Raw genomic sequence first — 16,281 nt, 5'->3', positions numbered from 1 at the left:
TGGGTGTCTAGGAAGCTAAACTCTCATTGTATAGGGTCACAGGGGCAGGTTTGCCTTAACTTGACTTTTAACTTCTTGCCTTAACTTCTACTCTTTTAAAAAAAGCAAATATAATAATAATAATAACTAACATTCATATAGTGCATATTATGGGCAGTGTAGTGGATAGAATACCAGGCCTGGAGTCAGAAGACTCATCTTCCTGAGTTCAAATCTGGCCTCAGACACTAGATGTGTGATCCTAGGCAAGTCCATTAACTTGGTTTGCCTCAGTTTCCTCATCTGTAAAATGAGCTGGAGAAGGAAATGGCAAACTACTCCAGTATCTTTGCCAAGAAACCCCAAAAGAGGTCAGGAAAAGTTGGACATGACTGAAAAACAACTAAACAAAGCGCTTACTGTGTGCTGGGCACTGTGCTAAGTGTTTTATAATTGTTATCACAGTTGATCCTCAGAACAATCCTTTGAGGTAGGCGCTATTATTATCCTCATTTTACAGATGAGGAAACTGAGGCAAACAGATGACATGTCCATGGTCACACCACTAGTAAGTGTCAGTGGCTGGATTTGAACTTAGGTCTTCCTGACACCAGACCCAGCACTCTATCCACCACACCACCTAGCTGTCATAACAGAGTTCTAGTGTGTTACCAAATAAGGATAAAGCAAACTTTTTTCTATTTCTTTAAAAAAATCTTTTTCAACATGAAAAAAATGCATACATAAAAAAAATTAAACAAGGTTTAATGTATACTTACTTAACTAAAGAAGCTTTTCGACAAAGTTTGTCAGCGCCTCTGTAATAATTCACCAACTGTATAAGACCGGGTTCGTGACCTATAAAGGAAAAAAAGCAGTTAAGGCATTAATTTTAATGGTTGAGTAAGACAAGGAAAAAGGATCGGGCAACAGAATACCAAGAGAAACAACTGTATCATCATTATCTAACAATATTACATGGAAAAGGGGGACTATGATACTATAACCAGTTTATGCTTTCCCTGCTTGAGAAGCAGCCAGTTAATATTTACTAAGCATGTACTATGTGTCAGGCATTGAGTGAAGTTGGGGGCTTAAAAGAAATGCCAAAACAGCCCCTGCCCTCAGTCTACCTTCTGATGGGGGAGACAACATGTAAATAACTTAGAATATGTAAGAGAGATAAAAAATAGATTGAAGTCATCTGAAAGGGGAAAATAGTGGCAGCTGGACTGAGGGGATATGTGACTGGGAAAGGCCTCCCAGAATAGGTGGGATTTGAAGCAAATCTTAAAGGAAACCAGTGAAATTAGGAGGAAGGGAAGTGGGGGGAGCATTGCAGGCATGGAGGGCAGCAGAGATGGCAGATGGAGTAGCATTTCAGAGCAACTGCAAATGAAAGAGAGACAGAGACATAGAGAAAAACAGAGACACAGAGGGAGAGGCAGAGAGAGTGCTACAGAGATACACAGAGAAAGAGATTTAGAGATACAGAGGCAGAGAGAGTGAGAGAAAGGGGGGAGGGGGGAAAAGAGAGAGACAGAGATAGAGACAGAGAGATAAATAGGCAGAGATATGCAAAAAAATAGAGACAGAGAGATGGGTAGACTTATAAGCTTTAGAAAAATCATCCTGATGGCTGAGTGAGAGTGGATTGGAGTAGAGATAATTAAGTAAAGCAGAAAGACCAGTTAGAAGGCAATTGTTCAGGTGAGAGGTAATATAGGCCTCATCTAGGGCTGTAGCTGTATGAATACAGAGATGGGGACATAAATGAGAGATGTTGTGAAGGTAGAAACTGTAAGATACAGCAATGGATCAGAGATGAGGGGTGAGAGTGAAGTGTAGAGAATGATGCCTGCAGGTGACTAGGGGGATGGTGGTGCTCTTGACATCAGGGAAGTTCAGAAAGGGGGAAAGTTTTTGGGGAAAGATAATGAGTTCTGTTTTGGATGTGCTGGATACGCTATGCCTGTGGGACATCCAGTCTGAGATGTCCAAAACGCAGGTGGCGATATGTGACTGTAGCTCAGACCCATATAATTCTGGGAATTATTTTTTTCTTTTCTTTTTCTTTTTAGAGGCAATGAAGGTTAAGTGACTTGCCCAAGGTCACACAGCTAATTAGTGTCTAAGGCTGGATTTGAACTCAGGTCCTCCTGACTCCAGGGCTGGTGCTCTATCCACTGCACCCCCCTCTGGGAATTATTTGCATAAAGACTGAGAATTTAATTCATGGGAGGTGATGAAACAATCAAAATGAAATAATATTAGGGAACAGATTTTTAACCTAGGCTCCATGAACTTAAAAAAACAGATAGTTATATTTCAATATAATTAGTTCCCTTTGTAATCTTACATTTTAAAAATTTTGTGCATTTAAAAACATTATTCTGAGAAGGGGTCATAGGCTTCACCAGACCACCAAAGTGGTCCATGACACACAAAAAGGTTAAAGGCTTTTAGCATAGAGGGGAAAGAGAAGAGGCTCAGGATATGTAGCCTTGGGAACACTTATGGTCATCGGACATAACATGGACAAAGAACTAACAGAGGCCTGAGGAGTGATAAGTCAGAAAGGAGGAGAAACATATGTAAGCAAAGTCTCAAAAACCTGGAGAGTACACAGTAATCAGGTGATGTGAACTGACAAGCCAAATGCTACAGAGACCTCAAGGAGGATCAGGATTGAGAAAAGACCATTAGATTTTGCAGTTAAGAGCTTACTGGCAACTTTGGAGAGAGCAGTTTTTGCTGAATGGTTAGGCTGGAAGCCAGAGTGCAGCAGGAGTGAGTGAGAGGAGAGGAAGTGGAGGCACCAATTATAGTCTGTTTTCTCAAGGGGCTTAGCTACTAAAGGGAGGAAAGACATAGGGAAAATGGGATCAAAAGTTTTTTTTTTAAGGATAGGAGAGATGAAGATATGTTTATAGGGTAAGAAATGTCATTTTATACAGAGAGATTGAGGATGATAGCTGGAGTAATTTGCTGGAGAAGCATGGAAGGTATACAATCAAGTGTCAACATTCCCTATCTTATCCCAGTAGGGGGGTTACCTGTTGTAGGGACTTTCCATTAATCAGAGATTCCCTGAAAGGCATTTTAACAGATTGATGCTTACCTCCTCCCTTAACCTCACTAGCTAATTTTTGTTTGTTTGTTTTTCCCAGTCATATACTTCACTATAAGCAAAAACGCAGGCTGCAAAAGACAGGCAGTGTGATTTAGTAGCAAGCACCATACTGGAGTTCAGAGAGGCACAGATTTAGATCTGAAAGGAGTCAGATACTCCAGCCCCTCCCAGACCCCCACGATTTTTACAGATAAGAAACTAAGGCCCTGAGAGATGTCACTTAGCCAAGATTGCACAGGTGTAAGTAGTAGAGATGAGACTGGAATTTAGAAATCTTCTCCAGGGCTGTAGCAAATGAAGATTTAGTAAGAAAGGGAGACAACTAAGTCACTTTTTGAACAAGAAACTCCTGCCTCTAAACAAAATAGAGTGCTTGGCCTGGAGTCAGGAAGACTCACCTTCTTGACTTCAAATCTGGCCTCTGACACTTACGAGCTGTGTGACCCTGGGCAAGTCACTGAACCCTCTTTGCCTCAGTTTTCTCATCTGTTAATTGAGCTAGAGAAAGAAGTAGCAAACCACGCCAGTATCTTTGCCAAGAAAACCCCAAATGGGGTCACAAAGAGTTGGACAAGACTGAAAAACAACTCAACAACAGTCTCTGAGTCCAGATTCAGCCCTATTTCCACAGCAAACACAACCATATTCAGGTTTCAGCTCCCAAGTATCACACTGAACAATATTCATGGCAGAGGTGGCCGGGGAGAGGGAGGACAAGGGGAAGGGAATGAAAGGTGCTATTTATATCCTAACGAAAGCATGTTGTTAAAGTCAGCTGGAGAGCAAAGAGTCATCAGTACTTGCCCTGCTTCAAAAACCCTACTTATAGATTTGAGGTTTTACTGGGCTGGCCCTCTAAATTTCATCCTCAACAAATTCTCTCCCTTTTATGTTTCATCTAAAACCAATTATATAAGGGAAAGAGAGTATAAGAGAAAGGAAAGAAAAAGGGAAAGGATTATATGGTGGATAGGAGTAAGAATCAAGATTCACAGAAAAGGAGAATTTCTGAGCTGGAAAGGTCATCAGTGGCTATCTGGTTCATCTCTCATTCCTGAAAAAAAATCCTCATGACAAAATACCTGACAAGTGGTCATGGATGAAAGGCCCTATGCTATTTGAGTGGCCTTCCCTTTGACTATCCATCCACAGCTTATCAAAGTCCTTCCTAAAATGTGCAGCCCATCACTGAACATGATACTCTAGATGTGACCTGACTGAGGCAGAGACCAACAGTTATAGGACCTCCTTATTCTTGGACAATTTCTCTTCTCTTAATGAGCCTAAGAGTGCATTAGCTTTCTTGGCTATCCTACCAACCTTTAAAAAAGTTTTTATCTAAACATTTAAATTGATTTCCTTAATCTCTTCCCCTCCAGGAAGGCAGTTCCTTTGTACATGTTTTTCTAATGGAGCAATTTCCTATTATCTTAAGATGTCTTCTGATTTTAAAAATTTCTGAATGTCAGAAGTATCTATTTCTGTGGCATCATCATTTTAGGTCACCAAACTCCTGCCCCCTCCCCAGACCCCAAATATCAAAATTTCCTTCTTTACTATACAGTTTTTAAAAACCAGGACAATTTCACTTTGCTCTGACCCACAGTGTTTTGTCTCAATTGGAAATTTTTCTGCAAGTAGCTGAACTATCCAGTGAGAAACATTAAGACAGGAAAGTAGGCTGTAGGCTGTCTTCTCCTACAACAACAAAAGGGTTTTCTTTTAGTTCTTTAAGGCCTAAAGGAAGGTGTAGTGCCTACTACAGGGATATCTATCCAGCAGATATTTAATAATGTGTATAAAGAGTGTGATTAGATAAGATAATGTCTTTGAAAGCATTTGGAAACTGTAAAGGGCTATCTGGTATTAGAAAAATGATAATTTACATCTTCATGGGCTATCACTCAACAGCAACACCTTCAACTGTGACACAGCATAGACATATATATATGGTCAACATATAGACAATGGACAAAATGAAAGGTAGTCTTATATGGCAGAAAGAAGCCCTGGCTCTGGAGCCAGAGAATCTGGGACTGAATCCTGGCTCTGATGGATACTAAAAGTGTGACCTTGCCAGGTAACTTTCACTTCTCTAGAACTCAGTTTCCCCCTTTGTAAAATGAGGGAATGGGACTAGATATATAACCCTTTTGGTGTCATAGAGCCTTTGGGTATCCTAACGAAGCCTGTGGATCCCCTTCTCAGAAAAATGCTTTTAAATGCATAAAATACTTATAAGATTACAAAACTAATTCTGCTGAAATAAACAAGTTCATGGACTTCTTCCTAATCTATAAGGTTTCAGGATAAACATCTATGATCCTATAAAAGAAAAAATCAAGTTCTAGGAACCACATGACCATAACAGGATTTGGAACTAGGGAACTTGAAACATCATTCACACAAAACTATACATTTTATAGAGGAGGAAAATGAGCTCCCTCCTCCCAAAGGTAAAATGACTCGCCTAAGATCACACAGGTGATAATGGAACCAGGATTCAATCCAGGTGCTTGAATTCTAAATCCAGGGCTTTTCCTACTCTACTAGGCTGCAGAGCACTTAACCAAAATGTCATTCAACATCTTGAACTAGAAATGCCAGATTGTTTACAGCACATTATCATTTTCATGGTCTGCAAGAGGAGAAGACTAATCTAACCTGCATGTATGAAACTTGAAGCTAGTAAGATAAAGGGGACATTAAGATGAAGTGGAACAGAAATGGATATATGGATGGATGTAACTTCTCCCAGTTCAGTCCAACAGCAAAATCAAGCATTTATTAAGTGGCAGGTATGGTGCCAAGTGTCGGGTAAATAAAAACAAAAGTGAAACAGTCCCTGACATCAATGAGTTTATAATCTAGTGCAGGGAGACGTGTGTATGCACACCTACACATATATGAACATATGGATCTACAAAATACATACAAACTTGGTTTTTTTTGGTGGAAAAGCATTAACAGCTGGGTTGAGGGATCCAGAAAATCTTCACGTAGGAGATGGTGCTTGAGCTGAACTTTGAAGGAAGCTAGAAATTCTAAGAAGTAGAAATGAGGAGAGGATGAAATCCAGGCATGTTACAGACATAGAAATGAAAAATAGCATGCTATGTGAGGAACAGCAAGGAGGCCAGTTTGGATGGAAAGTAGAATGCTTGAAGGTACATAACATGCAATACATTGGAGAGGTAGGGTCGGGGCTGGTCATGAAGGGCTAAGAGTGTCAAACTAGAAGAGTTTGCATTTTATCCTAGAGGCATGAGGCAACCACCGGAGTTCTATTGAGTAGAAGAATGACACAGTGAGACATGCTTTTAGGAAAATCATCCAGGCAAGTTAACAGAGGATGGATTGGAATGTGGAGACAGTTGAGGCAGGGAGATCAAAATAGCAGCTACAGTAATAGTCTAGGTGAGAGAAACTGAAAGCCTGAATTAGAATGACGGCTGAGTGAATGGAGATGAGCTAACGTATACAATGGTTGTTGACATCAAAAAAACAAGATGTGGCAAAAAATTGGATGTGTAGAATGAGAGTGAGGTATCAAGGATGATACTGATATTACAGCAAAGAAAAAAAGGAATATAAAATACTGAATGGGATGTTAAATGTTTACTTATACTCCTAGATTTTTACTCTGCAAGTTAGACCAAGAACTAGGTGGCCATTATATTTGCCAAAAAGAACAGGAAAAGATTGGTGGAAGGGAGGGGCAGAGAAGATGAAATGTTGAAGGCAAATCCCTACAAGTTGAGAACCATCACTTTATAAAAGGATTTTGAAGCCTGAAGGTGACACTATCTTTTGGGGATTATGTTGAGAATCAAAGTATATTACCCACATACAGAGTGATACAGAGTTATCTCTTTCTTGCTATAAAATGGAAAGGATTTTGTATTTGTATCCCCAGTACCTAGCACAGTGTCTGGTTTAAAGTAAGTAGTTAATAAATGTTTGTTGATTGCCTGAAAACATGGGAATCATGTAGACTAGGGATGGGGAGCCTGTGTGCGGCCCTCTAGGTCCTCAAGTGCAGCCCTTTGACTGAATGACAACTTCCAGAACAAATTTCCTTAATACAAGGATTTGTTCAGTAAAACTTGGACTCAGTCTAAAAGCCACAGTCAAGAACCTGGAAGGCCACATGTGGCTTCTAGGTGGCAGGTTCCCCATCCCTCATGTAGACATTTGAATGATGGAAGGATTACAGAGTTCTATTTTATTCAAATTTTAGAGCTAGAAGAGACTGTAGGGTTCATCTATTCCAATCCTCCCATTTTATAAATGAGAAACCTGAGGTATAGGCAGGAAGTAACTTGTAAGTCACAATGTGATTTAATAGCAGAGCCAAGACTAGGACACCCTACATCACACTCCTAGGTCAGTGCTCTTTCTACTACATTGACAATTAGACAAGAAAGAAAACTGGTGTTTAGAACACTGAGCACATATACACTTAATTATGATACTGAATTAGTCTGTCACCAAGCTGCCACACATCCATGCATTTGCTGCTGAAACACTAGTCTGCAGGTCATATTTACATTATAGACCTGTTTTCTTCACACTTCTCTAGGCCTCACCTCCAAAACCCCTAACAGCTGTTACTGGAATGCCTGCTAGCCAAGACAATCGGGAGATAGAAAATTAATGGGACTTTTTAAGCCTGACCTGCTTCCAGGCTCCCGGCTGGCTGTGGTCTGCGTTAAGCCTAGGAATTCTGCAGTTGGTCCTCTAGCTGGCCACAGGCATTGGGCACATTGGACACCTGTCAGATGAACAGTCGGATAGGTTCCCACGAGCCAAGGGAGCAGTGTGATTTGCAAGGCAGAGCACATGGCAAAGTACCACAAGGCTGTTAATTGCTAAATTGCACACGTGCTATGTTAAGCAGCAGGAGTTATTAACCAATATGTTCTACCACCAACGGCTTCTTGCTCATCCTCAGTCCGGGGCTGGGCTGCAGGAATAATTATTTTGTTCAGGTCGCTAGCATAGATCATGCCCTTGGGAGACAAGGCTTTCCAAAAAGCAGCTACTTGTTCTTCCTCCTCCTCTCCGTAAACTCTCATTTGCTGCAGTGCTGGGGAAACCTCCAAATCTAAGCTCTGCTACTCACTACCTATTGTTCCTTGGACAAGTGACATCACCTTGAAGGGCCAGGTTCCTTTTCTATAAAATGAGAAGGCTGGATTAGATGACCTCTATAGTCTCTTCTGGTTCTAAATCTAAGCTCCTGTGAATGAAGATGGCTATTCTCAATTCTAGCCCCAGTCAGAATAATCTTCAAGGTCAGAGGGATTCCACAAACCTTTCACATGGCAGTATCTTAAATTATCCTCTGATTTGGATAACAAGTAGCAAGGAAATTATCTAACAGATACAACCTCTCTTTCATTGGCTTTCAAGGTAGCTGGTGGGTCAGTGGATAGAGCCCTGGGCCCGGAGTCAGGACGACCTGAGTTCAAATCCAGCCTCAGATACTTGCTTTGTGACTTGTGGCAACTTCTGCTTGCCTCTGTTAAAATGGGGATTATAACAGCACCTACCTCATAAAGTTGTTGTGAGGATCAAATGACATAATGTTTGTAAAAACCACTTAGCACATAGCAGGTGCTACAGAGATGTATATTCCCTTCCTCTCTTACCTCTCTTCCTCTTCACAGCAAAGGTGTCAAACTTGTACCCATTCCCAGGGGCAGCCTGAACCAGATTAAAATGTAATTGGGAAATGTTTAGCAAGATAAATAAAAATAAAACACAATGTTTATGTGTAGTTTTCTAAGTCAATACGCGGCCTTCAAGGATCCCTTTCTAATTGAGTTTGATACCACTGCTTTAAAGGACAGAAAGAATTAACCAGAATCCAGACAAGGCTTTTCTTTTCCTCTTCTCACTTCCTTAATTCTCTATGAGAAGAGTAACTAGCTTATCACTGCCTTCCTTGTGTGTAAGTGAAATTGAAAAGAAAAGAAAAATAAACCTAAGAAAATACCCATATTATGTAAGTTTGAATTTCTTTTACCACTGATGAGGCAAAGCAAAGCAGAAACCAATCTGGTCATATTCAGGGAAAGCTGATACAGCATTGCTAATCTCTTGATTTGGGATTTAAATGAGCAATCTTATAAAAACTAACTTATCTTTGGCATAGTGGCTAGAATGGTAGACTTGGAATTCAGAAGGTCTGGCTTTGAAACCTGCTTTTGACCCTAACTATGATCTTGAAAAGTCACTTAAACATTCAGAGCTTTGATTTCTACATCTGTAATAGGAAGATAATAGCACCTGATTTAGATTGCTGTTGTGAGGATCAAATAGGGATGTCTGTAAAGTGCTTTGGAAACCTAAAAGCACCATATAAATGTGAAATATTATAATTTAAGATAATATCTTTTAAAAGCCTCCTCAGAAAAGAAAAAAAGTTAATAGGATTATTGGATCATAGCTTTGGAGATGGAAGGACATGAGAGTTCATCTAACTTAACTCTCCTAGTTTACAGATGAAGAAACAGGGCTCAAAACTTGTAAGGCTTTAAATATATCACTGGTAAGATCTTTGCTCATTGAATTTCTAATGTTTATGAGTTATTCTTTTCCCATTAACCACAATCTCATTCTCATTCTTTCTCTATTTTTTTTTTTTGCTTTTTGGTGAGGCAGTCGGGGTTAAGCGACTTGCCCAATGTCACATGGCTAGTGAGTGTCAAGTGTCTGAGGCTGCATTTGAACTCAGGTCCTTCTGACTCCAAGGCCTGAGTCTATCCACTGCGCCAGCTAGCTGCCCCTTCTTTCTCTATTTCCCTCTGATTTCTGTACAAGCTTACCTTTTGCACAAAGTCATCCTTGATCCTCTCCTCTACATGTCTTGGGTGAACTTCAGAACTTACTTTCATAAGTATCGGTGGTGTTCTGATTTCAATATTTTCTGTTATGTTCTTATACTTTCCGTATATTGTCCAACACTATGCTGTTCTTGATTCCTCAATTTCAATGGTAACCTGAAGTGCTGGGTCTGATTGTTTTATCTTCATAGCTGTAAACCTAGTGTGCACTCCAAAAAATTGGCACTGTAAGGCACAAGTCCAACTTGAGTAAGAGAGGATCAGCAACTGCTATTTGTATAAGTATGTTATATTCCTGAGCCACTTGCACAAAGGGCAAATGCATATTAGTTCAATTTCTTAATTAAGAAGGGACTAGTAGGCACTTCAAAAGAAAAGATGTCTAGGAAAGGCTGTCATGTGAAAGAGGCAGTTAGGTGGTACATTGGATAGAGTGCCAGGCCTGGAGTCAGGAAGACTCATCTTCAGAAGTTCAAATCTGGCTTCAGACACTTATTAGCTGTGTGACCCTGGGCAAGTCACTCAACCCTGCTTGCCTCACTTTCCTCATCTATAAAAGTAGCTGGAGAAGGAAATGGCAAACCATTCCAATAGCTTTCCCAAGAAAACCCCAAACGAGGTCATGCAGAGTTGAACATGACTGAAACGACTTAGGAATCAGCTGGAATCAGAATCAAGAGTAACAGGTGGAATTTGAAGAAGAAAATTTAGGCTTGACATGTAGAAAAATTTCTTAACAATCAGTGCTATCCCAAAGTGGAATGGGCTGTCTCAGGAAGTGGATTCCACCACACTAGAAATCTTCAAGCAAAGGCTAGCTGACCACCTATCTGGTTCCCTCCAACACTGGAGGGGGACTCTTTTTCAGATATGGGCTGAGCTAAACAGCTGCTGAGACCCTACCAACTCAGAAATTCTCAATTCTGTGAAACTATTATTGATTTCAATTTCAGTAATTAAAACATCAATTATTGTTTCAAAATAACACGCATTTGGGTAACACATCCTACTGGACCAATAGTCATATCTTCTTGTTGGATTCAGTGTATACACCTATTTTCATTTTCTCTCTTAGGGTGATAAACTTTTGAGAAAATAACCCTCTTTTTTTCCCCTCCAAAATGCACAATCATGCTTTCTTCCCCCATAATAATGGCAATTGCATATATGTATACAGTGTGCTCATGATTTACAAAGTGTTTTGTAATTTATTTCACTTGACTCTTACATCCCTCTAAGGAGGTGAGGCAACAGCTATTATCCCCATAAGAATCAGAAGTCATGTCCCCAAGGTCACACAGCTAATATTCCCCTAGCAGACTCCAAGCTCCTTGAGGGCAGGGACTGTTTTTCATCTGTCTTTGTACTCTTAGAACCTACCAAGGTGCCTTGCACACACTACATGCTTAATAAATGTTTGTTGGAGTGAAACAGCATTGCCAGGGCCCCAGCCTGGGTCCTCAGGCACCAACTCTTTTGCTGTCTACTAGTCCATGCTGCCTTCTATCCAGTGCTATGGACCCAATGGAGATTTAATAATCACTGAAAACTCAGGCCAGACCCAAATCCAGTTATTTCTCTAATTAGATGTAAATTTTTTTTTTCCTTGTTTCCCACCAGCCTCTTATCTAATTGCATCCTGTTTATCTTCAGCAGACATGAGGTCATCCAAGCCCCACTGGGGATACTGAAAGAGCTGACAAGAAGCTCTAACTTGGAGAAGTTACTTTTCACTTCATTTGACTCCAAGTAGAGGTTTATGTTTTCATCTGGGTTTAAAGGGCCTGAATTAAAAACGTGTTAGCTAACTTCAGAACCACTTCTTCTAGGTCATTCAAAACTGTGTTGATGGCCTCTCAGTTTCTATAAGGAAAAACAACTTTCTTTATAGCTATTTTATCTTTATGGCTATATTAGTGCTAATAGGTAGGTACTTAAAATGATCCCTCAAAAGATAGTTGCAGGCAATGATAAGATTGTAGATTTAGAACTACCCAGAACCTTAGAAGTCACCTAGTTCAACATCTTCATTTTACAGATGAACAACTGAGGCATCAAAATATTAAGTGACTTTCCCAAAGTCATACAAGTAATTGGTGGCAGATTCAAAACAAGATCCTCTGACTCAAACCCAATGCTCTATCCACCACAGTATGCTGCCATAGCCTTCTCTCTGTACTCCTACTGTTACCATCCTAGGACAGGCCTTCATTTCTACCCACATGAACTACTTCAACAGCCTCCTAACAGATCTTTCTGCCTGCACTTTCCTCCCCTCCTCCAGTCCATCTGTCATACTTCTTCTGCTGGACTTATATTCCTTAAGAAGACAGGAAGTATTGGCACCACTAAACTTGAGTACCAGGAGAATAAATGAAGCATCTATGATTTCATCAGCAGAAGGAACTGCCACACAATCTATGACTTAGTAAGTGAGTTGCCTTAGGTACACAGAGGTTAAGTGAATTGCCCAGGACCACATAGCTAGTAATTTTGAGAGGCAGGATTTGAACTGACTCCAAGTTCAGCACTGTGGTCATGCTGCCTCTTCAGCATCACTGTAAGCAAAATAAAATACAAAAATTTGGGAGCCCTACAAGTATCAGTAAGTGCATTTTAATTTGAAAACTGTCTGAGAAGATATGGAAAAATCTATGCCATGCTTTATGCCATACATCTGGATAGGTACATTGGGAAATATCTTGGCTTAAATTAATTAAACATTTCCTGTCTAATCACTTAATATTACTCTGTTATGATTTTATCAGTGTAAATGACATTAAAAAAGAGTCATTAACCTCTGCTTTTGCTGTTGCCCCCCAAGGACCGGGGAGCAGTTCCATCTACTTGCAGCTGAAACTTTCCATGTTTTGTCCCCTCAGTCAGAATGTGAGCTCCTTGAGAACAGAGCCCATCTTACTTTTTTATTTGTATTCCCAGCATTTAGCACAACACTTTGCACATAATAAACGCCTAATAAATGCTTCATTCATTCACTTAAATTTGTTCAGGGTAAATTTTTGAGCTTCCAAGACACTGGAAGATGAATCAGATGTCTTGACGCATCTTTTCCATCCCCTGCCAAAGGTTTCTGAGGCTGAGGGATTTGATAAAAGGATTTTTCCTTTGCTTTAAGCATGGCAATTGCTATTACCTATGTCAGCTAGATTTCTAAACTGAAAATATGTCTATCCAGCTCCCTGCTTTTTTTTTTTTAACTATGAAAACACAAAACAGATTAGAGCAGATCTAAGCAAAGAATGTGGATGTGGTTCTATAAAACAGAATGAAATTACTTGCCTCCTACCTCATTTCACAGGAATACTGACAATAAAGAACAGACATAAGCTAAGTAAAGAACAACATCCTTCCCACTCAGCCTATGTAGACTCCTTTAAATGACATCTGGCTTAGATCTGTCATTCCCATCAGGTATTAAACACATGGTCATTTTACTTCTCCAAATTCTGTTAGCAACCACCTAGGACAACACACAAGAGCAAAATGTTGGTCACCAGGCTAACAAAGTCATCTTGGCTCATTCAAAAGCTAACACTCCCATTTGTCTCTCAGAGGGAATGTGACAATGAGCCAAATCAGACGGAGAGTTTTGCAGTAACACTGATAACTCAGTTCTTTGGAACTTGGGCTAATTTTGATATATATTCCGATATACAAAATTGAACCTCTATCTCTAAGTTCTTTTTCACTTAGATCTCAAATTCTAAAAGGTTCTAAGTTTATCTTGTATTAATTTTTTTAAAATGACCTGTAATTTGAAGACTCCATTTCCCTCCTTTCAAAGAATAATGATACAATTTCATTCTTTATAAAATAAGAACCTGTAATACTTAAGATATATATATAAATGATACATTGCAACCTGATTCTATTACATGGGCTATTTTCATCCTTAAAATTACCTTTCACTCACATGGCAGTGACCTATTGTTTAATACTACAAGAAACTGTGAACATTGAAAGAAATGGACGATGCTATAGTCACATAAGCTAAACATGAAATACCAAAATTATTAACAGGCATGCTGATAAAGAGTTTTTAAAAAAAATATATCATTGAATATAGTCCATGCCCAAGTCTTCAGAAAAGATGAATGGATGGATTACACTGACTCAGCCTAAGCACTCAAAAGGAAGAAGGAACATATGTTATACAAGTTATATGACTGCTTTGTTCAAAGTGTTCAGAGAACGAAAAGAAAAGATTAAGTACTAAGCCTACAGTAATCATTTTGGGTCTTGTTGCATTTTGGGGTCAGAGCTGTCCTAGATCTTAACTTCATATACGATCTGCTTTCATTGAATAATTGGTAAATATATTTTTAAAAAAGGAAAAAATTTAAATCTAATACCCTGTCCAACTATACACTCTTTTTGCTAGGTTGGTTCATTAGTCTCATTTTTTGAGTCCAGCTGTTACTTTCCTGTCTCATTACAATTTAACCAAGTCTTCCATTGCTGGATTTTTCAGTCTTAAAGAGGCAATCCTAAATAAACTACTCCCCTAGGAATTCAAGAAAAGGGAATCACTCAGCAGAATATTTCAAAGAGCTGAAGGGTGAATGAAGTACCAGGTCCAAGTTGAAAGGCGGTTTGTCGGTGTTGCAGAATGACTGCCCGTTTTGTTGCCAACCATGGATGACTATTAGAACTAATTCTTTTTCTCTTTAAAGCCAAGAAAAATAAAACTATCTTTTTAAGAAACAAAGCCTAGAGATATAATTTATTACCTTGGATACTGGGTAAAATCCCTGTTCGGGGCTTCTAACTGGCGAATACCAGATTTGAGTCCCTCCCTTGTTGCAGCAGGCAACACCCAAGACGCAAAGCGGCTGCTGTTCGGGACCCTACACTGTGCCAATACTTCCCCTTCTCCTAGGGCAGCTCAATCGTCTTCCACCCCACTATGCAGGGTTTCCCAAAATGAAAATTTCTGAGGCGGCCCATTGTTCGGGCCCCAGAGAGAAATCTGGGGAAAAAAGCGTCAGCTCAAAACCCACCCTAAGTCTGGTTTGGGTGAAGGGGTGAGGGATTAAACCTAATGGGCTCTCAGACCTTATGTGATCATTTCACCTTCGTGGACGGGAAAAGATATATTGTCCTTTATTTCTCCAGGATGGGAGGAGAGCATGCATTAAAAAAGCAGTAGGAGGGAGGTGGGCAGGGGAAGAAGTGGGAAGTCTCTCACCCAGTCTCCCAAAGGGCAGCCTGTTCCTCTCTCCTAGCATCAGGTTAAACCTGGGGTTGTCTTTCTTCAGCCGTTTCCATTGTCCAGTCGAAAGGAGCAGCTTGGAGACTTCGGCATAGACGCTACTGTTCTCGTCGCGCACCACGAAGGTGTACATGATGTCAGAGGAGGGCTGCCCCGGCCCAGGTCTCAGCGGCGGCGGCAGCTGCAAGAACAAGCCTGGCCCTGGCGGGCGACAGCCAAGGATGCGACGCGCAAGCTAATGAAGGGGCTGCCTTCCCGGCTCTGCATCGGATCCCGCCCCAGCAGCCCGGGGCCCGGGCACCGACCTCGGCCACTGTCGGACTGGGTCCGCTCTGCCTAGGACAGCCCCTGACCCCCCCGCTTCGGGGCTCCCACCGGCGGCCGCCTTCCCCCTCTTCCTCCGGGCAATGTGGGGATTCTCCCCGGCAGCAGCGGCGTGCTCAGAGCCAACCTCTTCGGTACTCCCTCCCCACCCTTCAGTGGCGGCGCCGCCTACCTGCTGGGGACCCCCAGTGCCCGCAGCCCACCGAGCCCCGAGTTCTGCTTAGCAGCCTTGCCTTCCATGGGCTCTTGGGGCGTCAGCAGCCCCCGGCCAGCCTTCCGATCCCAGCTAGCCGGGCTCCCGGGCGTCTGAGGCTGCAGCCACCCCTCGGGCTCTTTCTCAGTCCAGCCTCAGCCCCAGCCCCGGCCCCAGCCCCAGCCCTGGCTAACGCCACTGCCTCAGCAGCTGCTCCTCCTCTTTCATGCCAGCTCCTCCTCCTTCCCCTGTGATTCCGCGCTGAGCTCACGGGTCAAGGAGGAGGAGCTACGTGGACGTCGCCAGTCCTCTTCCACTCTTCTCCTCGACTCTCTAATTCTCCGGTTAGTAATCATCTCTTCTACAGTTCTCCGCTTGCCTCCCCTTCTGCAGACTCTCTAACTATCTAGAGCTTCTCACGGCTGGGCTAGAGGTCCCCAGGGGGATTCGCGTGGGCCCACTTTCCTGGATTTTAGTAGTGGCAGCTGGAAAATGCAAGGGGGAACATTCGGAAGATGGGCAGAGGGAAAGAGTTCTCCACGGAGATGAAGCGGGGAAGAGGGTTAGG

General features: G+C 41.5%; 1 protein-coding gene across 2 annotated transcripts in view; it reads right to left on the bottom strand.

The window, feature by feature from the left end:
- Positions 1-15,935, bottom strand: part of TTL (tubulin tyrosine ligase) — a 50,279-nt gene extending 34,344 nt beyond the window's left edge. The window contains exons 1-3 of one of the 2 annotated variants that reach the window (XM_020987509.2): positions 15,693-15,932; positions 15,173-15,397; positions 759-837 (exon numbers count right to left, since the gene is read on the bottom strand). In XM_020987509.2, the coding sequence (XP_020843168.1) occupies positions 759-837; positions 15,173-15,329 (236 nt within the window). In that variant the 5' untranslated portion in view covers positions 15,330-15,397; positions 15,693-15,932. Of the gene's footprint in view, positions 1-758; positions 838-15,172 lie in introns of both variants that reach the window. The other variant, XR_002324756.2, reaches the window with a different exon arrangement.
- Positions 15,936-16,281: the final 346 nt, after the last annotated feature.

The sequence above is a fragment of the Phascolarctos cinereus genome, unplaced genomic scaffold, assembly GCF_003287225.1.
Source record: "Phascolarctos cinereus isolate Bilbo 61053 unplaced genomic scaffold, phaCin_HiC Scaffold_2;HRSCAF=192, whole genome shotgun sequence".
NCBI classification, from domain to species: Eukaryota; Metazoa; Chordata; class Mammalia; order Diprotodontia; family Phascolarctidae; genus Phascolarctos; species Phascolarctos cinereus.
This window is presented reverse-complemented; position numbering and strand designations above follow the sequence as displayed.